At 40.2% G+C, this 24,695-nt stretch overlaps 1 protein-coding gene across 1 annotated transcript in view; it reads left to right on the top strand.

Moving 5' to 3' along the window:
* The first annotated feature begins 7,012 nt into the window (after window positions 1-7,012).
* Window positions 7,013-24,695, top strand: part of LOC138305449 (uncharacterized) — an 84,656-nt gene continuing 66,973 nt past the window's right edge. The window contains 3 exon segments of the mRNA XM_069245679.1: window positions 7,013-7,131; window positions 10,195-10,348; window positions 10,739-10,844. Coding sequence (XP_069101780.1) covers window positions 10,205-10,348; window positions 10,739-10,844 — 250 coding nt within the window. The 5' untranslated portion in view covers window positions 7,013-7,131; window positions 10,195-10,204.

Below are 24,695 nucleotides of genomic sequence, written 5' to 3'. Positions count from 1 at the left end.
CTGTCATAGTGGTGAGTGGGGAAATACAACACAGGGTCTAAAGGCTGACATCAGTATGGAGTTACCTGTCATAGTGGTGAGTGGGGAAATACAACACAGGGTCTAAAGGCTGACGTCAGTATGGAGTTACCTGTCATAGTGGTGAGTGGGGAAATACAACACAGGGTCTAAAGGCTGACATCAGTATGGAGTTACCTGTCATAGTGGTGAGTGGGGAAATACAACACAGGGTCTAAAGGCTGACGTCAGTATGGAGTTACCTGTCATAGTGGTGAGTGGGGAAATACAACACAGGGTCTAAAGGCTGACGTCAGTATGGAGTTACCTGTCATAGTGGTGAGTGGGGAAATACAACACAGGGTCTAAAGGCTGACGTCAGTATGGAGTTACCTGTCATAGTGGTGAGTGGGGAAATACAACACAGGGTCTAAAGGCTGACGTCAGTATGGAGTTACCTGTCATAGTGGTGAGTGGGGAAATACAACACAGGGTCTAAAGGCTGACATCAGTATGGAGTTACCTGTCATAGTGGTGAGTGGGGAAATACAACACAGGGTCTAAAGGCTGACATCAGTATGGAGTTACCTGTCATAGTGGTGAGTGGGGAAATACAACACAGGGTCTAAAGGCTGACATCAGTATGGAGTTACCTGTCATAGTGGTGAGTGGGGAAATACAACACAGGGTCTAAAGGCTGACGTCAGTATGGAGTTACCTGTCATAGTGGTGAGTGGGGAAATACAACACAGGGTCTAAAGGCTGACGTCAGTATGGAGTTACCTGTCATAGTGGTGAGTGGGGAAATACAACACAGGGTCTAAAGGCTGACATCAGTATGGAGTTACCTGTCATAGTGGTGAGTGGGGAAATACAACACAGGACCTAAAGGCTGACGTCAGTATGGAGTTACCTGTCATAGTGGTGAGTGGGGAAATACAACACAGGGTCTAAAGGCTGACGTCAGTATGGAGTTACCTGTCATAGTGGTGAGTGGGGAAATACAACACAGGGTCTAAAGGCTGACGTCAGTATGGAGTTACCTGTCATAGTGGTGAGTGGGGAAATACAACACAGGGTCTAAAGGCTGACGTCAGTATGGAGTTACCTGTCATAGTGGTGAGTGGGGAAATACAACACAGGACCTAAAGGCTGACATCAGTATGGAGTTACCTGTCATAGTGGTGAGTGGGGAAATACAACACAGGGTCTAAAGGCTGACGTCAGTATGGAGTTACCTGTCATAGTGGTGAGTGGGGAAATACAACACAGGACCTAAAGGCTGACGTCAGTATGGAGTTACCTGTCATAGTGGTGAGTGGGGAAATACAACACAGGGTCTAAAGGCTGACGTCAGTATGGAGTTACCTGTCATAGTGGTGAGTGGGGAAATACAACACAGGGTCTAAAGGCTGACGTCAGTATGGAGTTACCTGTCATAGTGGTGAGTGGGGAAATACAACACAGGGTCTAAAGGCTGACGTCAGTATGGAGTTACCTGTCATAGTGGTGAGTGGGGAAATACAACACAGGGTCTAAAGGCTGACGTCAGTATGGAGTTACCTGTCATAGTGGTGAGTGGGGAAATACAACACAGGGTCTAAAGGCTGACATCAGTATGGAGTTACCTGTCATAGTGGTGAGTGGGGAAATACAACACAGGACCTAAAGGCTGACGTCAGTATGGAGTTACCTGTCATAGTGGTGAGTGGGGAAATACAACACAGGACCTAAAGGCTGACGTCAGTATGGAGTTACCTGTCATAGTGGTGAGTGGGGAAATACAACACAGGGTCCTAAAGGCTGACGTCAGTATGGAGTTACCTGTCATAGTGGTGAGTGGGGAAATACAACACAGGGTCTAAAGGCTGACGTCAGTATGGAGTTACCTGTCATAGTGGTGAGTGGGGAAATACAACACAGGGTCTAAAGGCTGACGTCAGTATGGAGTTACCTGTCATAGTGGTGAGTGGGGAAATACAACACAGGGTCTAAAGGCTGACGTCAGTATGGAGTTACCTGTCATAGTGGTGAGTGGGGAAATACAACACAGGACCTAAAGGCTGACGTCAGTATGGAGTTACCTGTCATAGTGGTGAGTGGGGAAATACAACACAGGGTCTAAAGGCTGACGTCAGTATGGAGTTACCTGTCATAGTGGTGAGTGGGGAAATACAACACAGGACCTAAAGGCTGACGTCAGTATGGAGTTACCTGTCATAGTGGTGAGTGGGGAAATACAACACAGGGTCTAAAGGCTGACGTCAGTATGGAGTTACCTGTCATAGTGGTGAGTGGGGAAATACAACACAGGACCTAAAGGCTGACGTCAGTATGGAGTTACCTGTCATAGTGGTGAGTGGGGAAATACAACACAGGGTCTAAAGGCTGACATCAGTATGGAGTTACCTGTCATAGTGGTGAGTGGGGAAATACAACACAGGGTCTAAAGGCTGACGTCAGTATGGAGTTACCTGTCATAGTGGTGAGTGGGGAAATACAACACAGGGTCTAAAGGCTGACGTCAGTATGGAGTTACCTGTCATAGTGGTGAGTGGGGAAATACAACACAGGACTAAAGGCTGACGTCAGTATGGAGTTACCTGTCAAGTGGTGAGTGGGGAAATACAACACAGGTCTAAAGGCTGACGTCAGTATGGAGTTACCTGTCATAGTGGTGAGTGGGGAAATACAACACAGGGTCTAAAGGCTGACGTCAGTATGGAGTTACCTGTCATAGTGGTGAGTGGGGAAATACAACACAGGACCTAAAGGCTGACGTCAGTATGGAGTTACCTGTCATAGTGGTGAGTGGGGAAATACAACACAGGGTCTAAAGGCTGACGTCAGTATGGAGTTACCTGTCATAGTGGTGAGTGGGGAAATACAACACAGGACCTAAAGGCTGACGTCAGTATGGAGTTACCTGTCATAGTGGTGAGTGGGGAAATACAACACAGGGTCTAAAGGCTGACATCAGTATGGAGTTACCTGTCATAGTGGTGAGTGGGGAAATACAACACAGGGTCTAAAGGCTGACGTCAGTATGGAGTTACCTGTCATAGTGGTGAGTGGGGAAATACAACACAGGACCTAAAGGCTGACGTCAGTATGGAGTTACCTGTCATAGTGGTGAGTGGGGAAATACAACACAGGGTCTAAAGGCTGACGTCAGTATGGAGTTACCTGTCATAGTGGTGAGTGGGGAAATACAACACAGGACCTAAAGGCTGACGTCAGTATGGAGTTACCTGTCATAGTGGTGAGTGGGGAAATACAACACAGGACCTAAAGGCTGACGTCAGTATGGAGTTACCTGTCATAGTGGTGAGTGGGGAAATACAACACAGGGTCTAAAGGCTGACATCAGTATGGAGTTACCTGTCATAGTGGTGAGTGGGGAAATACAACACAGGGTCTAAAGGCTGACATCAGTATGGAGTTACCTGTCATAGTGGTGAGTGGGGAAATACAACACAGGACCTAAAGGCTGACGTCAGTATGGAGTTACCTGTCATAGTGGTGAGTGGGGAAATACAACACAGGGTCTAAAGGCTGACGTCAGTATGGAGTTACCTGTCATAGTGGTGAGTGGGGAAATACAACACAGGGTCTAAAGGCTGACGTCAGTATGGAGTTACCTGTCATAGTGGTGAGTGGGGAAATACAACACAGGGTCTAAAGGCTGACGTCAGTATGGAGTTACCTGTCATAGTGGTGAGTGGGGAAATACAACACAGGACCTAAAGGCTGACGTCAGTATGGAGTTACCTGTCATAGTGGTGAGTGGGGAAATACAACACAGGGCCTAAAGGCTGACATCAGTATGGAGTTACCTGTCATAGTGGTGAGTGGGGAAATACAACACAGGGTCCTAAAGGCTGACGTCAGTATGGAGTTACCTGTCATAGTGGTGAGTGGGGAAATACAACACAGGGTCTAAAGGCTGACGTCAGTATGGAGTTACCTGTCATAGTGGTGAGTGGGGAAATACAACACAGGACCTAAAGGCTGACGTCAGTATGGAGTTACCTGTCATAGTGGTGAGTGGGGAAATACAACACAGGGTCTAAAGGCTGACATCAGTATGGAGTTACCTGTCATAGTGGTGAGTGGGGAAATACAACACAGGACCTAAAGGCTGACGTCAGTATGGAGTTACCTGTCATAGTGGTGAGTGGGGAAATACAACACAGGGTCTAAAGGCTGACGTCAGTATGGAGTTACCTGTCATAGTGGTGAGTGGGGAAATACAACACAGGACCTAAAGGCTGACGTCAGTATGGAGTTACCTGTCATAGTGGTGAGTGGGGAAATACAACACAGGGTCTAAAGGCTGACGTCAGTATGGAGTTACCTGTCATAGTGGTGAGTGGGGAAATACAACACAGGACCTAAAGGCTGACGTCAGTATGGAGTTACCTGTCATAGTGGTGAGTGGGGAAATACAACACAGGGTCTAAAGGCTGACGTCAGTATGGAGTTACCTGTCATAGTGGTGAGTGGGGAAATACAACACAGGACTAAAGGCTGACGTCAGTATGGAGTTACCTGTCATAGTGGTGAGTGGGGAAATACAACACAGGGTCTAAAGGCTGACGTCAGTATGGAGTTACCTGTCATAGTGGTGAGTGGGGAAATACAACACAGGGTCTAAAGGCTGACGTCAGTATGGAGTTACCTGTCATAGTGGTGAGTGGGGAAATACAACACAGGACCTAAAGGCTGACGTCAGTATGGAGTTACCTGTCATAGTGGTGAGTGGGGAAATACAACACAGGGTCTAAAGGCTGACGTCAGTATGGAGTTACCTGTCATAGTGGTGAGTGGGGAAATACAACACAGGACCTAAAGGCTGACGTCAGTATGGAGTTACCTGTCATAGTGGTGAGTGGGGAAATACAACACAGGACCTAAAGGCTGACATCAGTATGGAGTTACCTGTCATAGTGGTGAGTGGGGAAATACAACACAGGACCTAAAGGCTGACGTCAGTATGGAGTTACCTGTCATAGTGGTGAGTGGGGAAATACAACACAGGACCTAAAGGCTGACGTCAGTATGGAGTTACCTGTCATAGTGGTGAGTGGGGAAATACAACACAGGACCTAAAGGCTGACGTCAGTATGGAGTTACCTGTCATAGTGGTGAGTGGGGAAATACAACACAGGACCTAAAGGCTGACGTCAGTATGGAGTTACCTGTCATAGTGGTGAGTGGGGAAATACAACACAGGGTCTAAAGGCTGACGTCAGTATGGAGTTACCTGTCATAGTGGTGAGTGGGGAAATACAACACAGGGTCTAAAGGCTGACGTCAGTATGGAGTTACCTGTCATAGTGGTGAGTGGGGAAATACAACACAGGGTCTAAAGGCTGACGTCAGTATGGAGTTACCTGTCATAGTGGTGAGTGGGGAAATACAACACAGGGTCTAAAGGCTGACGTCAGTATGGAGTTACCTGTCATAGTGGTGAGTGGGGAAATACAACACAGGACCTAAAGGCTGACGTCAGTATGGAGTTACCTGTCATAGTGGTGAGTGGGGAAATACAACACAGGGTCTAAAGGCTGACGTCAGTATGGAGTTACCTGTCATAGTGGTGAGTGGGGAAATACAACACAGGGTCTAAAGGCTGACATCAGTATGGAGTTACCTGTCATAGTGGTGAGTGGGGAAATACAACACAGGGTCTAAAGGCTGACGTCAGTATGGAGTTACCTGTCATAGTGGTGAGTGGGGAAATACAACACAGGACCTAAAGGCTGACGTCAGTATGGAGTTACCTGTCATAGTGGTGAGTGGGGAAATACAACACAGGGTCCTAAAGGCTGACGTCAGTATGGAGTTACCTGTCATAGTGGTGAGTGGGGAAATACAACACAGGACCTAAAGGCTGCATCAGTATGGAGTTACCTGTCATAGTGGTGAGTGGGGAAATACAACACAGGGTCTAAAGGCTGACGTCAGTATGGAGTTACCTGTCATAGTGGTGAGTGGGGAAATACAACACAGGACCTAAAGGCTGACGTCAGTATGGAGTTACCTGTCATAGTGGTGAGTGGGGAAATACAACACAGGGTCCTAAAGGCTGACGTCAGTATGGAGTTACCTGTCATAGTGGTGAGTGGGGAAATACAACACAGGACCTAAAGGCTGACGTCAGTATGGAGTTACCTGTCATAGTGGTGAGTGGGGAAATACAACACAGGGTCTAAAGGCTGACGTCAGTATGGAGTTACCTGTCATAGTGGTGAGTGGGGAAATACAACACAGGGTCTAAAGGCTGACGTCAGTATGGAGTTACCTGTCATAGTGGTGAGTGGGGAAATACAACACAGGGTCTAAAGGCTGACGTCAGTATGGAGTTACCTGTCATAGTGGTGAGTGGGGAAATACAACACAGGACCTAAAGGCTGACGTCAGTATGGAGTTACCTGTCATAGTGGTGAGTGGGGAAATACAACACAGGGACCTAAAGGCTGACGTCAGTATGGAGTTACCTGTCATAGTGGTGAGTGGGGAAATACAACACAGGACCTAAAGGCTGACATCAGTATGGAGTTACCTGTCATAGTGGTGAGTGGGGAAATACAACACAGGGTCTAAAGGCTGACATCAGTATGGAGTTACCTGTCATAGTGGTGAGTGGGGAAATACAACACAGGACCTAAAGGCTGACGTCAGTATGGAGTTACCTGTCATAGTGGTGAGTGGGGAAATACAACACAGGGTCTAAAGGCTGACGTCAGTATGAGTTACCTGTCATAGTGGTGGTGGGGATGGAGTTGGAGTTACCTGTCATAGTGGTGAGTGGGGAAATACAACACAGGACCTAAAGGCTGACGTCAGTATGGAGTTACCTGTCATAGTGGTGAGTGGGGAAATACAACACAGGGTCTAAAGGCTGACGTCAGTATGGAGTTACCTGTCATAGTGGTGAGTGGGGAAATACAACACAGGGTCTAAAGGCTGACGTCAGTATGGAGTTACCTGTCATAGTGGTGAGTGGGGAAATACAACACAGGACCTAAAGGCTGACGTCAGTATGGAGTTACCTGTCATAGTGGTGAGTGGGGAAATACAACACAGGACCTAAAGGCTGACGTCAGTATGGAGTTACCTGTCATAGTGGTGAGTGGGGAAATACAACACAGGACCTAAAGGGTGACATCAGTATGGAGTTAGTATTATTATATTTATACATCAAGATTTCGGAAATTCATTTGATTTCATTGTTATTTTTCTGTTTCTGCTGTGTGTTGTTCTTGCAGTACTTTTGATTTGAGTACCTTGATTTGTTTCTTAACTTTTGATTTGAGTACCTCGATATGTTTCTGAAATGTAATGAGCCTTTAGCTATACACCATTTATAAATAATACATATGATAAGCAGATGATTGTTAGGTTTGCTTTAACACTGTGGACATCTCACAAGTGAATGAATAGTAATTACACAAAATATCACAACTGTATTCTGGTGCTGTCTCAATCACAACAACGTGCTGTTTATTGATTGGCCGAGGACACATAACTCATTAAGTCAGCATGTAGGTGCTAAACCGAGTACGACTAGTGAGTCATAACTCATCAATGAATCTGATACCCTGACCTTGACCTCAACATCACCTATATCTTAGTGCAGGTCGCAGGAATCAATACCAGAGAGAGAAATTATAAAGTGACTTCTGCAGGTATGTTTTCGTGTTGTTGTGTGCTGGTAATAAAGTGACTTCTGCAGGTATGTTTTCGTGTTGTTGTGTGCTGGTAACTACCAGATTCCGATACATGTTATTGTACTTACGCTGGTCGAGTGACAATTGATTTTAAATGATTAGACTGTGCTCAATAAGACAGAATTGTCTTTGCATTACGTATAAGAGGAATAAAAATAATATCCAAATCAATTTTTTTCTATGGCATCAGTTTGATATAGGTGATTGGACTGAAGGATTGAATCTTGCTTTGGTCAATTTCATGAAATTGGCCAATGCAACATATGCATTCAGTAGTTATATTTTAATATTAATATATCGGAGCTCCTTGTACAATCATGTAGATTGGATCCCGGAGTTCCTTGTACATGTTTAAAGTTATATGTGCCGTATTTTTCATACTTACGAATCAAGATGAGCTTTTAATATGTTATTCATCACCAAAAATTACCAACTTTTTGAAAATTACAGTGCTTTCAATGCATAGGTTTTAATTTTACATGTACAAATAAGAGCTGCAAACGATTTTTGGCAGTACTGCCAAAAATCATTTATTTACATCAATAGTGAAGTGAAATGAGTACATACGGTGAGACCATGAAGCCAAATTGTGGTCTACAATTTCATTACACATTTTTACAATGTTTTTAGTAATTATAAAATCAATACCAGAGAGAGATTCGTGTTGTTGTGTGCTGGTAACTACCAGATTCCGATACATGTTATTGTACTTACGCTGGTCGAGTGACAATTGATTTTAAATGATTAGACTGTGCTCAATAAGACAGAATTGTCTTTGCATTACGTATAAGAGGAATAAAAATAATATCCAAATCAATTTTTTTCTATGGCATCAGTTTGATATAGGTGATTGGACTGAAGGATTGAATCTTGCTTTGGTCAATTTCATGAAATTGGCCAATGCAACATATGCATTCAGTAGTTATATTTTAATATTAATATATCGGAGCTCCTTGTACAATCATGTAGATTGGATCCCGGAGTTCCTTGTACATGTTTAAAGTTATATGTGCCGTATTTTTCATACTTACGAATCAAGATGAGCTTTTAATATGTTATTCATCACCAAAAATTACCAACTTTTTGAAAATTACAGTGCTTTCAATGCATAGGTTTTAATTTTACATGTACAAATAAGAGCTGAAAATGATTTTTGGCAGTACTGCCAAAAATCATTTATTTACATCAATAGTGAAGTGAAATGAGTACATACGGTGAGACCATGAAGCCAAATTGTGGTCTACAATTTCATTACACATTTTTACAATGTTTTTAGTAATTATAAAGTGACTTCTGCAGGTATGTTTTCATTTAAACATATTTAAGGCATAAAAACAATAATTTTTCAGTACAAAATTTCTGTGTTATAACTAACGTTTATAAGTCATCTGAAGCCATTTGAATGGTTTTTACAGCTTTATTCATCAAACCTTATGGTTTTTAATAAATCAATGATAGAAAAATAGTATGTCAAAATTATTGCCCAGTTATGGCACATATAACTTTAAAATATTGATGGATTTAGGGGCCAAAAAGGGCCCTTAAGGTAATTTGTCCAGGGGAAAACAGTCATACGATAAAGATATTTTACTTACTGGGATGTCCGTTGGAAAACAGTCATACGATAAAGATATTTTACTTACTGGACTGTCCAGGGGAAAAGATTTAAACAATAAAGATATTTTACTTACTGGGCTGTCCATGGGAAAACAGTAAAACAATAAAGATATTTTACTTACTGGGATGTCCATAGGAAAACAGTCATACAATAAAGATATTTTACTTACAGGGCTGTCCAGGGGGAAACAGTCGTACAATAAAGATATTTTACTTACTGGGCTGTCCAGGGGAAAACAGTAAAACAATAAAGATATTTTACTTACAGGGCTGTCCAGGGGAAATCAGTCACACAATAAAGATATTTTACTTACTGGGCTGTCCAGGGGAAAAGATTTAAACAATAAAGATATTTTACTTACTGGGCTGTCCAGGGGAAAACAGTAAAACAATAAAGATATTTTACTTACTGGGCTGTCCAGGGGAAAAGAGTTAAACAATAAAGATATTTTACTTACAGGGCTGTCCAGGGGAAAACAGTAAAACAATAAAGATATTTTACTTACTGGGCTGTCCAGGGGAAAACAGTAAAACAATAAAGATATTTTACTTACTGGGCTGTCCAGGGGAAAACAGTTAAACAATAAAGATATTTTACTTACAGGGCTGTCCAGGGGAAAACAGTCAAACAATAAAGATATTTTACTTACTGGGCTGTCCAGGGGAAAACAGTAAAACAATAAAGATATTTTACTTATAGGGCTGTCCAGGGGAAAACAGTTAAACAATAAAGATATTTTACTTATAGGGCTGTCCAGGGGAAAACAGTAAAACAATAAAGATATTTTACTTACAGGGCTGCCCAGGGGAAAACAGTTAAACAATACAGAAATTTTACTTACAGGGCTGTAAGCATGGCTTCCTATGATGACCTGCTGAAACAAGTCGAAAGCTTAAAAGTAGAAAACTCGACTCTACGCCAGGAGCTCAATGAAAACTCTTCTCACCTTAGTCATCTGGAGGACGAGGCGGGTAACATAAAGGATGTTCTTATACAGGTAAATATTACAGGTAACAATGTTCTTATACAGGTAAATATTACAGGTAATGATGTTCTTATACAGGTAAATATTACAGGTAATGATGTTCTTATACAGGTAAATATTAAAGGTTACAATATACTTATACAGGTAAATATAAGGTGATATTAAGAGGATTCAGATATTTTTTGCCAATGGGTCCCTTAAGTGTTAATTATAAACTCACCCAGAAATTCTGTGTCCTTTCAAAGTTCTATGGTTGTGTTATTAGATGATCACTTCTCACTGTTTTACTGTGTCTAAGGAGAGTAAGACCTCATTACACTGTTATATAGAGGCCTGACATTACATTATTGAATCAGTAGGATTTCACCTTGTAACGTAGCTATTACATTATATCTGTGTCAGGTAAAAAAGCCGATGGATGAAGAAGAGATTGACGGGTTTGATCAGGAGGGGATTCACATCTTTGCCCAGGGTGGTGGAGGAGAAGGTCGAGACATGGACACTAACGGTAAGTAATGGATTCATTATCAACACAAGGACCCGTTGTAAAAAACATGATTAATTTAATCAAATGACGAGTAATATGTCGAGTATCTTAACCACTCAGCCACTGTGATCAAGAGGTGGAGGGCTGGTGGTAGAATGTCAGAAACCTTAACCACTCAGCCACTGTGATCAAGAGGTGGAGGGCTGGTGGTAGAATGTCAGAAACCTTAACCACTCAGCCACTGTGATAAGATGTGGAGGGCTAGTGGTAGAATGTCAGAAACCTTAACCACTCAGCCACTGTGATAAGATGTGGAGGGCTAGTGGTAGAATGTCAGAAACCTTAACCACTCAGCCACTGTGATCAAGAGGTGGAGGGCTGGTGGTAGAATGTCAGAAACCTTAACCACTCAGCCACTGTGATCAAGAGGTGGAGGGCTGGTGGTAGAATGTCAGAAACCTTAACCACTCAGCCACTGTGATAAGATGTTGAGGGCTAGTGGTAGAATGTCAGAAACCTTAACCACTCAGCCACTGTGATAAGATGTGGAGGGCTAGTGGTAGAATGTCAGAAACCTTAACCACTCAGCCACTGTGATAAGATGTGGAGGGCTGGTGGTAGAATGTCAGAAACCTTAACCACTCAGCCACTGTGATCAAGAGGTGGAGGGCTGGTGGTAGAATGTCAGAAACCTTAACCACTCAGCCACTGTGATCCAGAGGTGGAGGGCTAGTGGTATAATGTCAGACACCTTAACCACTCAGCCACCATGACCCAGAGGTGGAGGGCTAGTGGTAGAATGTCAGACACCTTAACCACTCAGCCACCATGACCCAGAGGTGGAGGGCTAGTTGTAGAATGTCAGACACCTTAACCACTCCGCCTCTGTGATCCAGAGGTTGAGGACTAGTAGTAGAATGTCAGACACCTTAACAACTCAGCCACTGTGATCCAGTGTTGGAGAATAGTGGTAATATTTCAGACACCTTATACTACTTGGCCATTGTGATCCAGAGGTTGAGGACTAATAGTAGAATGTCAGACACCTTAACTACTCTGCCTCTGTGATCCAGAGGTCGCGGGCTAGTGGTAATATGTCGCGACACCTTAACCACTCAGCCACTGCTGAAGTACAATAAAATTCCTAAATATTTCTTGTATTATTGACCTGTAATGGAGATGGGAATTCTGTCAATTTCATTTGTTTTATAAAAATCTGAAAATCAATACACTGTCGACATGAATTCTATATACTAGTCCATTACACTTGTCACATCAAATCTAGGTCAGCAATGTTAACTCCAGTTGTCATATGGCTGCTGGGAAATTCTGAGTGCCATATTGTTTTATTTCATTAATATTGGTAGTGATTCTAATTTAGAATTTTGTTCACACTGCAAAAGATTCCAAATAAAACATTGCACAAAATTTGCATGGCTTCGAATGAAGCGGAGAGGACATTCTACTGTTGATTATATAAGCTACCTTCTGTATTGTCTGGACCTCAAGTCCACCGACCTCAATAATCTGTATGGTCTGGACCACAAGTCCACCGACCTCAATAATCTGTATGGTGTGGACCTCAAGTCCACCGACCTCAATAATCTGTATGGTCTGGACCTCAAGCCAACGACCTCAATAATCTGTATGGTGTGGACCTCAAGTCCACCGACCTCAATGATCTGTATGGTCTGGACCTCAAGCCAACGACCTCAATAATCTGTATGGTGTGGACCTCAAGTCCACCGACCTCAATAATCTGTATGGTCTGGACCTCAAGTCCACCGACCTCAATAATCTGTATGGTCTGGACCACAAGTCCACCGACCTCAATAATCTGTATGGTCTGGACCTCCAGTCCACCGACCTCAATAATCTGTATGGTGTGGACCTCAAGTCCACCGACCTCAATAATCTGTATTGTCTGGACTTCAAGTCCACCGACCTCAATAATCTGTATGGTCTGGACCTCAAGTCCACCGACCTCAATAATCTGTATGGTCTGGACCTCAAGTCCACCGACCTCAATAATCTGTATGGTCTGGACCTCCAGTCCACCGACCTCAATAATCTGTATGGTCTGGACCACAAGTCCACCGACCTCAATAATCTGTATGGTCTGGACCTCAAGTCCACCGACCTCAATAATCTGTATGGTCTGGACCTCAAGTCCACCGACCTCAATAATCTGTATGGTGTGGACCTCAAGTCCACCGACCTCAATAATCTGTATGGTGTGGACCTCAAGTCCACCGACCTCAATAATCTGTATTGTCTGGACCTCAAGTCCACCGACCTCAATAATCTGTATGGTCTGGACCTCAAGTCCACTGACCTCAATAATCTGTATGGTCTGACCTCAAGTCCACTGACCTCAATAATCTGTATGGTCTGACCTCAAGTCCACTGACCTCAATAATCTGTATGGTGTGGACCTCAAGTCCACCGACCTCAATAATCTGTATGGTCTGACCTCAAGTCCACTGACCTCAATAATCTGTATGGTCTGGACCTCCAGTCCACCGACCTCAATAATCTGTATGGTCTGGACCTCAAGTCCACCGACCTCAATAATCTGTATGGTCTGGACCTCCAGTCCACCGACCTCAATAATCTGTATGGTGTGGACCTCAAGTCCACCGACCTCAATAATCTGTATTGTCTGGACCTCAAGTCCACCGACCTCAATAATCTGTATGGTCTGGACCTCAAGTCCACCGACCTCAATAATCTGTATGGTCTGGACCTCAAGTCCACCGACCTCAATAATCTGTATGGTCTGGACCTCCAGTCCACCGACCTCAATAATCTGTATGGTCTGGACCACAAGTCCACCGACCTCAATAATCTGTATGGTCTGGACCTCAAGTCCACCGACCTCAATAATCTGTATGGTGTGGACCTCAAGTCCACCGACCTCAATAATCTGTATGGTGTGGACCTCAAGTCCACCGACCTCAATAATCTGTATGGTGTGGACCTCAAGTCCACCGACCTCAATAATCTGTATTGTCTGGACCTCAAGTCCACCGACCTCAATAATCTGTATGGTCTGGACCTCAAGTCCACTGACCTCAATAATCTGTATGGTCTGACCTCAAGTCCACTGACCTCAATAATCTGTATGGTCTGACCTCAAGTCCACTGACCTCAATAATCTGTATGGTGTGGACCTAAAGTCCACCGACCTCAATAATCTGTATGGTCTGACCTCAAGTCCACTGACCTCAATAATCTGTATGGTCTGGACCTCAAGTCCACCGACCTCAATAATCTGTATGGTCTGACCTCAAGTCCACTGACCTCAATAATCTGTATGGTCTGGACCTCAAGTCCACCGACCTCAATAATCTGTATGGTCTGGACCTCAAGTCCACCGACCTCAATAATCTGTATGGTCTGGACCTCAAGTCCACTGACCTCAATAATCTGTATGGTCTGGACCTCAAGTCCACCGACCTCAATAATCTGTATGAACACTGTTAAAATCATTTATATAAGGTGAAGATTGTAATAACTTATTGATATTTACTGGAGTTTATATACACATGTATATATAATATAACAAGAGTTATCTCCCATTAACTTATATTATGTTGCTGTAATATAACCCAGTATATATGCAAAAAACGTCACATCTGTTTCTGAAGGAGATGGAGTAATGCACTACATCTTGGATATAGCCCATTTTTGGTTTACAGGGGGAGTCAGGTTGCTGCATGTTATGAATTGGTGGTGCCCATTCATACAATAAGGGACTATTGGTAGTAGACTAGTCGATTCAAATATAACAGGGGTAATAGGTTACTGCATGTCTGATGTTAGATGATCAGTCCACTATTGTATAAAAAACATTTTATGTTTGTGTTGCACATGCATTCCAAGGACCATTCCACTGTAAGTTTTAGGGGAGGTTAGGTTAGGGAGAGTTGTTTATACAAGGATTTGTGTAAAGACTATGATCAGTAAAGATAAAACGTTTGTCTAACTTTGAGATGGTATCCTGTGTTATGTAGTAACTTTGAGATGGTATCCTGTGTTATGTAGTAACTTTGAGATGGTATCCTGTGTTTTGTCTAACTTTGAGATGGTATCCTGTGTTTTGTCTAACTTTGAGATGGTATCCTGTGTTTTGTCTAACTTTGAGATGGTATCCTGTGTTTTGTCTAGCTTTGAGATGGTATCCTGTGTTATGTAGTAACTTTCAGCTACACAGGAATTTAATTATTTAATATGAAACCTCTCAGGCCTGTGGTAAGGATAAGAATTACAAATCACTGTTTATATTCATATAATTGATTAGGTCGTCTGAGACAAAGTCTCAAGTGACCTTTTCTAATCACCTTTTGTCCGTTGTCGTTTTTGATAAACAATTTACATTTTTTGACTTCTTCTCAAAAACTGCTGAAACAAATTCAATGATATTTTGCGCTAACTTTCCTAGGCATAAGGCCAATCAAAATTGTGAATTAGCCAGGGGGCTGTACATGTGGGAGGTGCCAAAAGGTATCAAAATGGCTAAATTTCAAAAATCTTCTCCACTAGCAGATGTTGTAGAATGAAATACTCTTCATAGATAGAAAGGTCTCAAGGCCTTCTATCAAAACTGTGAATTTCATGGTCTGGGGTCTTAGATTTTCCCCTGGAGAGGGGGCCAAATTTACTATAGTTCATATAGGGAAAACACATTTATGAGTATTATTTGCTAAATCTTCATAGAAATGTAACAGATGTATAATGGAATTAGGTATCCTTCATACAAATTGAAAAAAAAATGAAAAACGATTTATAAGCAATTGTATGTCACTATATTTGAACTTCATCAGGTTATTTGAGGGGTTTTTTTTCAAACGTTTGTGAGATCTAGAGTCCGCTCTGCATATTCACAAAGTATGCAAACAAAATTTCTTTCATAATTATATAACCTGATGAAGTTTAAAAATACTGACATTATGCAGTGCTTTTAAAATTGGTATCAAATTAATAGTCAGTGATCATGACTAGTTGTATTAATTAACTTACTGATCAGAGACTTAATTATTTAGGATTGTTTTTTATCAAAGTCTTATTTAATCAGTACATATGATGTGTTTAGAATCTAACTAAAATCTGTCTGACGGGGACTACAGTTGTTTAGGATAATTTTCAGTTTTTGACCAACAAACTTGTAACCTGAGTGAAGATGATATTTTTGGGATCTATATTAAGCAGACTGGACTATAGTGTAAACATGTGTGTGAGACTGGTGATGGGGACCAGATGTGTGTACTGTGTCCTGGTACAGACCCTCATCTAAAGTGACAGGTTAATACAGGCGAGGTTAAGGGCAGGGTTTGTTAACCCAAAACAGAGCACAGATAATGACAACGTCTATAATAGAACTTGTACAGCGTATCTGTTAGTAAATTATGATATTGTTTTAAACTATTAAATTGTTGGTTTTTTTTTCAAATTATACTTTCTTCATCATGTATCAGTAGTCAGTTATTGTCAATTAAAAATAAATCAGCTTTGGTAATCAGACCTCAGACTTGTTTATAAATATGTAAGAATCTTAAATGTCCAAATTATTATGTCGGGATGTATCATTAAATTATACATGTAACTGATTATAATACCTAGGGGGAGGTAACTATCTAGTGAAGTATTTAACTATGTAACTAATTATAATACCTAGGGGGAGGTAACTATCTAGTGGAGTATTTAACTATGTAACTAATTATAATACCTAGGGGGAGGTAACTATCTAGTGGAGTATTTAACTATGTAACTGATTATAATACCTAGGGGGAGGTAACTATCTTGTGGAGTATTTAACTATATAACTAATTATAATACCTAGTGGGAGGTAACTATCTAGTGGAGTATTTAACTATGTAACTAATTATAATACCTAGGGGGAGGTAACTATCTAGTGGAGTATTTAACTATGTAACTAATTATAATACCTAGGGGGGGTAACTATCTAGTGGAGTATTTAACTATGTAACTGATTATAATACCTAGGGGGGGGTAACTATCTAGTGGAGTATTTAACTATATAACTAATTATAATACCTAGGGGGGTAACTATCTAGTGGAGTATTTAACTATATAACTGATTATAATACCTAGGGGGAGGTAACTATCTTGTGGAGTATTTAACTATATAACTAATTATAATACCTAGGGGGAGGTAACTATCTAGTGGAGTATTTAACTATGTAACTAATTATAATACCTAGGGGGAGGTAACTATCTTGTGGAGTATTTAACTATGTAACTAATTATAATACCTAGGGGGAGGTAACTATCTAGTGGAGTATTTAACTATGTAACTGATTATAATACCTAGGGGGAGGTAACTATCTTGTGGAGTATTTAACTATGTAACTAATTATAATACCTAGGGGGAGGTAACTATCTTGTGGAGTATTTAACTATGTAACTAATTATAATACCTAGGGGGAGGTAACTATCTTGTGGAGTATCTAACTATGTAACTAATTATAATACCTAGGGGGAGGTAACTATCTTGTGGAGTATTTAACTATGTAACTAATTATAATACCTAGGGGGAGGTAACTATCTTGTGGAGTATTTAACTATGTAACTAATTATAATACCTAGGGGGAGGTAACTATCTTGTGGAGTATTTAACTATGTAACTGATTATAATACCTAGGGGGAGGTAACTATCTAGTGGAGTATTTAACTATGTAACTGATTATAATACCTAGGGGGAGGTAACTATCTAGTGGAGTATTTAACTATGTAACTAATTATAATACCTAGGGGGAGGTAACTATCTAGTGGAGTATTTAACTATGTAACTGATTATAATACCTAGGGGGAGGTAACTATCTTGTGGAGTATTTAACTATGTAACTAATTATAATACCTAGGGGGAGGTAACTATCTTGTGGAGTATTTAACTATGTAACTAATTATAATACCTAGGGGGAGGTAACTATCTTGTGGAGTATTTAACTATGTAACTAATTATAATACCTAGGGGGAGGTAACTATCTTGTGGAGTATTTAACTATGTAACTGATTATAATACCTAGGGGGAGGTAACTATCTAGTGGAGTATTTAACTATGTAACTGATTATAATACCTAGGGGGAGGTAACTATCTAGTGGAGTATTTAACTATGTAACTAATTATAATACCTAGGGGGAGGTAACTATCTAGTGGAGTATTTAACTATGTAACTGATTATAATACCTAGGGGGAGGTAACTATCTTGTGGAGTATTTAACTATGTAACTAATTATAATACCTAGGGGGAGGTAACTATCTAGTGGAGTATTTAACTATGTAACTGATTATAATACCTAGGGGGAGGTAACTATCTAGTGGAGTATTTAACTATGTAACTGATTATAATACCTAGGGGGAGGTAACTATCTAGTGGAGTATTTAACTATGTAACTGATTATAATACCTAGGGGGAGTTAACTATCTAGTGGAGTATTTAACTATGTAACTGATTATAATACCTAGGGGGAGGTAACTATCTTGTGGAGTATTTAACTATGTAACTAATTATAATACCTAGGGGGAGGTAACTATCTAGTGGAGTATTTAACTATGTAACTGATTATAATACCTAGGGGAAGGTAACTATCTTGTGGAGTATTTAACTATGTAACTGATTATAATACCTAGGGGGAGGTAACTATCTAGTGGAGTATTTAACTATGTAACTGATTATAATACCTAGGGAGAGGTAACTATCTAGTGGAGTATTTAACTATGTAACTGATTATAATACCTAGGGGGAGGTAACTATCTAGTGGAGTATTTAACTATGTAACTAATTATAATACCTAGGGGGAGGTAACTATCTAGTGGAGTATTTAACTATGTAACTGATTATAATACCTAGGGGGAGGTAACTATCTTGTGGAGTATTTAACTATATAAGTAATTATAATACCTAGGGGGAGGTAACTATCTAGTGGAGTATTTAACTATGTAACTGATTATAATACCTAGGGGGAGGTAACTATCTAGTGGAGTATTTAACTATGTAACTAATTATAATACCTAGGGGGAGGTAACTATCTTGTGGAGTATTTAACTATGTAACTAATTATAATACCTAGGGGGAGGTAACTATCTTGTGGAGTATTTAACTATGTAACTGATTATAATACCTAGGGGGAGGTAACTATCTTGTGGAGTATTTAACTATATAAGTAATTATAATACCTAGGGGGAGGTAACTATCTTGTGGAGTATTTAACTATGTAACTAATTATAATACCTAGGGGGAGGTAACTATCTAGTGGAGTATTTAACTATGTAACTGATTATAATACCTAGGGGGAGGTAACTAGTGGAGTATTTAACTATGTAACTGATTATAATACCTAGGGGGAGGTAACTATCTAGTGGAGTATTTAACTATGTAACTAATTATAATACCTAGGGGGAGGTAACTATCTAGTGGAGTATTTAACTATGTAACTGATTATAATACCTAGGGGGAGGTAACTATCTTGTGGAGTATTTAACTATATAAGTAATTATAATACCTAGGGGGAGGTAACTATCTAGTGGAGTATTTAACTATGTAACTGATTATAATACCTAGGGGGAGGTAACTATCTAGTGGAGTATTTAACTATATAAGTAATTATAATACCTAGGGGGAAGTAACTATCTAGTGGAGTATTTAACTATGTAACTAATTATAATACCTAGGGGGAGGTAACTATCTTGTGGAGTATTTAACTATGTAACTAATTATAATACCTAGGGGGAGGTAACTATCTTGTGGAGTATTTAACTATGTAACTGATTATAATACCTAGGGGGAGGTAACTATCTTGTGGAGTATTTAACTATGTAACTGATTATAATACCTAGGGGGAGGTAACTATCTTGTGGAGTATTTAACTATGTAACTGATTATAATACCTAGGGGGAGGTAACTATCTTGTGGAGTATTTAATTATGTAACTAATTATAATACCTAGGGGGAGGTAACTATCTTGTGGAGTATTTAACTATGTAACTAATTATAATACCTAGGGGGAGGTAACTATCTAGTGGATTATTTAACTATGTAACTGATTATAATACCTAGGGGGAGGTAACTATCTTGTGGAGTATTTAACTATGTAACTAATTATAATACCTAGGGGGAGGTAACTATCTTGTGGAGTATTTAACTATGTAACTAATTATAATACCTAGGGGGAGGTAACTATCTAGTGGAGTATTTAACTATGTAACTGATTATAATACCTAGGGGGAGGTAACTATCTTGTGGAGTATTTAACTATGTAACTGATTATAATACCTAGGGGGAGGTAACTATCTTGTGGAGTATTTAACTATGTAACTAATTATAATACCTAGGGGGAGGTAACTATCTTGTGGAGTATTTAACTATGTAACTAATTATAATACCTAGGGGGAGGTAACTATCTAGTGGAGTATTTAACTATATAACTAATTATAATACCTAGGGGGAGGTAACTATCGACATGCTGGTCTAGGTCTGGCTATTTATCAGACATTGGTACCATTGAAGTTACACAATTCGTAGCACAAATGGAATATACAGATCAGTCACAAGATTTCAAAATCTCCTCAAAGTTATATAATGTGCTGTAACTTGGTGCGTAATCTATCGAAAACCACGTACCATGTTTGATGAATTCAGCTGTCAAATTCATTCAAATGGTCGACAGACAAACATGTATGAAGCCTTATAAACATTAGCTACAACACAGAACTTATGCCCTGTAAAATTCTTGTGTTTATGATTTTTAGGTCATCTGACCCGAAGGGTCAGGATGACCTATAGTCGTCATGTTTCGTCCGTCGTCGTCCGCCGTCCGCCGTCCGCCGTGCGCCGTGCGCCGTGCGCCGTCCGCCGTGCGTTAACTTTTCACATTTTGAACTTCTTCTCAAGTTCTACCGGTGCGATTTAGCTGAAACTTGCATGAAATGATCGTGACATGGTCCCGACAAAGTGTTGTTATTTTTCAGGTCGATCTGAAATCCAAGATGGCCGCCACAGCCGCCATCTTGAAAACACATTTTGAACTTCTTCTCAAGTTCTACCGGTGCGATTTGGCTGAAACTTGCATGAAATGATCCTGACATGGTCCCGACAAAGTGTTGTTATTTTTCGGGTCGATCCGAAATCCAAGATGGCCGCCACAGCCGCCATCTTGAAAACACATTTTGAACTTCTTCTCAAGTTCTACCAGTGCAATTTGGCTGAAACTTGCATGAAATGATCCTGACATGGTCCCGACAAAGTGTTGTTATTTTTCGGGTCGATCTGAAATCCAAGATGGCCGCCACAGCCGCCATCTTGAAAACACATTTTGAACTTCTTCTCAAGTTCTACCGGTGCGATTTGGCTGAAACTTGCATGAAATGATCCTGACATGGTCCCGACAAAGTGTTGTTATTTTTCAGGTCGATCCAAAATCCAAGATGGCCGCCACAGCCGCCATCTTGAAAACACATTTTGAACTTCTTCTCAAGTTCTACCAGTGCGATTTGGCTGAAACTTGCATGAAATGATCCTGACATGGTCCCGACAAAGTGTTGTTATTTTTCGGGTCGATCTGAAATCCAAGATGGCCGCCACAGCCGCCATCTTGAAAACACATTTTGAACTTCTTCTCAAGTTCTACCAGTGCGATTTGGCTGAAACTTGCATGAAATGATCCTGACATGGTCCCGACAAAGTGTTGTTATTTTTCGGGTCGATCCAAAATCCAAGATGGCCGCCACAGCCGCCATCTTGAAAACACATTTTGAACTTCTTCTCAAGTTCTATTAGTGCGATTTGGCTGAAACTTGCATGAAATGATCCTGACATGGTCCCGACAAAGTGTTGTTATTTTTCGGGTCAATCCAAAATCCAACATGGCCGCCACAGCCGCCATCTTGAAAACACATTTTGAACTTCTTCTCAAGTTCTACCAGTGCGATTTGGCTGAAACTTGCATGAAATGATCCTGACATGGTCCCGACAAAGTGTTGTTATTTTTCGGGTCGATCTGAAATCCAAGATGGCCGCCACAGCCGCCATCTTGAAAACACATTTTGAACTTCTTCTCAAGTTCTACCAGTGCGATTTGGCTGAAACTTGCATGAAATGATCCTGACATGGTCCCGACAAAGTGTTGTTATTTTTCGGGTCGATCTGAAATCCAAGATGGCCACCACAGCTGCCATCTTGAAAACACATTTTGAACTTCTTCTCAAGTTCTATTAGAGCGATTTGGCTGAAACTTGCATGAAATGATCCTGACATGGTCCCGACAAAGTGTTGTTATTTTTCGGGTCTATCCAAAATCCAAGATGGCCGCCACAGCTTCCATCTTGAAAACACATTTTGAACTTCTTCTCAAGTTCTACCTGTGCGATTTGGCTGAAACTTGCATGAAATGATCCTGACATGGTCCTGACAAAGTGTTGTTATTTTTCGGGTTGATCTGAAATCCAAGATGGCCGCCAAAGCCGCCATCTTGAAAACACATTTTGAACTTCTTCTCAAGTTCTACCAGTGCGATTTGGCTGAAACTTGCATGAAATGATCCTGACATGGTCCTGACAAAGTGACCCCATATGTAATTAATTTTACTATTGCCAAGGTAGTCAGATGACCGTTGTGGCCCTTTGGGCCTCTTGTTTTAGATGGAAGAATTATTACATACCTGCAGATATTACTTTACAATTACTAACAACACTGTAAAAATATGACATGAAATTGTAGACTACAAATTGGCTTCGTGATTTTACTCATTTGACTGTAGATGTAAATATAAGGATTTTATTTACGTGTAAAACTAATACAAATGCATTGAAAGTGATATTAATTCTCGAAATATCGATAACTTTTGGTAGTGAACAAGATGTCAAAAGTTCTTCTTGATTTGTGAGTATGAAAAATACAACATATATAACTTTGTGTGGCAAGACCTACATGAACACTTGGAGTATAATAGTGTATTAGGGAGACGACTGTCATTATTAAGTTGATAAGCTGAATATGTCTGTAACAATCCAAAGCTGTGATAACTTGATCATTCACCCCTGACATTTCTTAATGGACTAGTCTAGTCTTTGAATTAGAAGAGTCTAAACATGTCTTCAGGGTGAATGTATTAAGAGTCTTTGGTTGTGACCTTTAGAATTATAGTAGAGGATTTAAGCTTCCTTTAAAGTTTCATTTCTAAAGTCTGGAACTTCTGAATTTAATTTTGTTAATGAGTCATGTAATTAGTTTTAACACTTCAACAGTTAACATGTTTCTAATTACAGTGTCACATTTTGATGGTTAACTCCCGGGCAAATATGAAAACTAATGAAATTACCACCATCACACACCTTCTGTTTCCGAATAGATTGTTCCATCCCTGTAAATTGGATCTGTGCTATTTTGATATAAGGGGTGACAGGAATATTATTGCCACCTGTTTCACTGTAGGAGATGCTGGTAGCCATGGAAACCATATCTAGGGGACGATATTGACTGTGGGCTTGATGATTAAATAAGCCTAATTTGTTTTGCCACTTTAATATGAATCATCTTTTGACAAGTTCTGATAAAGATAAGTTTTGAGAGTCAAATGGAGGCGTTGTATTGTAGGATTTTTTTCCGATAATAATTGAGTGTTCCTGTGATTTGTGTGACATTGTTCCTTCTAAATCTTTTTCATTTCGTGACATTTAACATTTAAATGGTTTTACTTCTGAAAATAAACAACTGTGAAAAATAGCAGTCTGATTCAGTAATATTTTAAAGTTTGGATGAATTTAAGGTTCTGGAGGAAAAAAAATGAAACGAAAAAGCGGAAAAAGTGACTGTTTTTTCCAAACTTTTGTAGCTATGTATGTATTTAAGTATTCTGTCAGTAATGAAAATTCAATTCTTCATAAACCTACAACATTTTTAAAAACATCTTTTAAAAAAATTTAAAATTTGACCCTGTGCTTCTTTACATCAGGTCAAATGTGTGAAATCCCTGTGCTTCTTTACATCAGGTCAAATGTGTGAAAGCCCTGTGCTTCTTTATATCAGGTCAAATGTGTGAAATCTATGCTATTTTATATTGGGTAAAATGTGTGAAGCCCCTGTGCTTCAGGTGAAATGTGTGAAGTCCCGCTAGCTGTGCTTCTCTATATAGAAAATCAATGTTTCTTAGATAGTTATACTGCTCCACCTAATCCTTTGGAATTTTTGTTCCCTTTCGTATGTTTGTGGTAAAGAGATGTCTGCGTTGTCTACCGTACCAATGTCTGTTTATTATTGTAGTATATGGTTAATGAGCTGACTTCTGAACCTTCATACCAACAGTATTATATAGACATTCTACCGCATCATTTACAGAATTACACCTGATGATTCTCCTGTTTTCTTGTGTTTTTGTGATGGTAGCTAAATTTGGACTGAGTGAGTCTGGTCAAATGGAATTGTCTTTTGTGCTAAGTCTTTATTATCTTGTACAGTCAGGTTTAATCAGACAGCAATTTTATAGCTTTTTGTGGCTGGTTGCAAATTGTCCTTTAACATGTAAACTTGTTTCCCATCATTTGTTGAGTTATTTAGCTGGTTGTTCAGGTCTTCCTGACACAAAAGTACTAGTACTGTCCTGTGTTAGACAGTACTTCATCCTTCCTGCTACTGTATTCTGATCATTTGTTAACTTTGTCCTTCCTGTTACTGTACTCTGATAATTTGTTAACTATGTCTTTCTTATTACTGTACTTTGATCATTTGTTAACTTTGTCCTTCCTGTTACTGTATTCTGATCATTTGTTAACTTTGTCCTTCCTGTTACTGTACTCTGATCATTTGTTAACTTTGTCCTTCTTGTTACTGTACTCTGATCATTTGTTAACTTTGT

The sequence above is a fragment of the Argopecten irradians genome, chromosome 13, assembly GCF_041381155.1.
Source record: "Argopecten irradians isolate NY chromosome 13, Ai_NY, whole genome shotgun sequence".
In the NCBI taxonomy this organism is placed as follows: Eukaryota; Metazoa; Mollusca; class Bivalvia; order Pectinida; family Pectinidae; genus Argopecten; species Argopecten irradians.
This window is presented reverse-complemented; position numbering and strand designations above follow the sequence as displayed.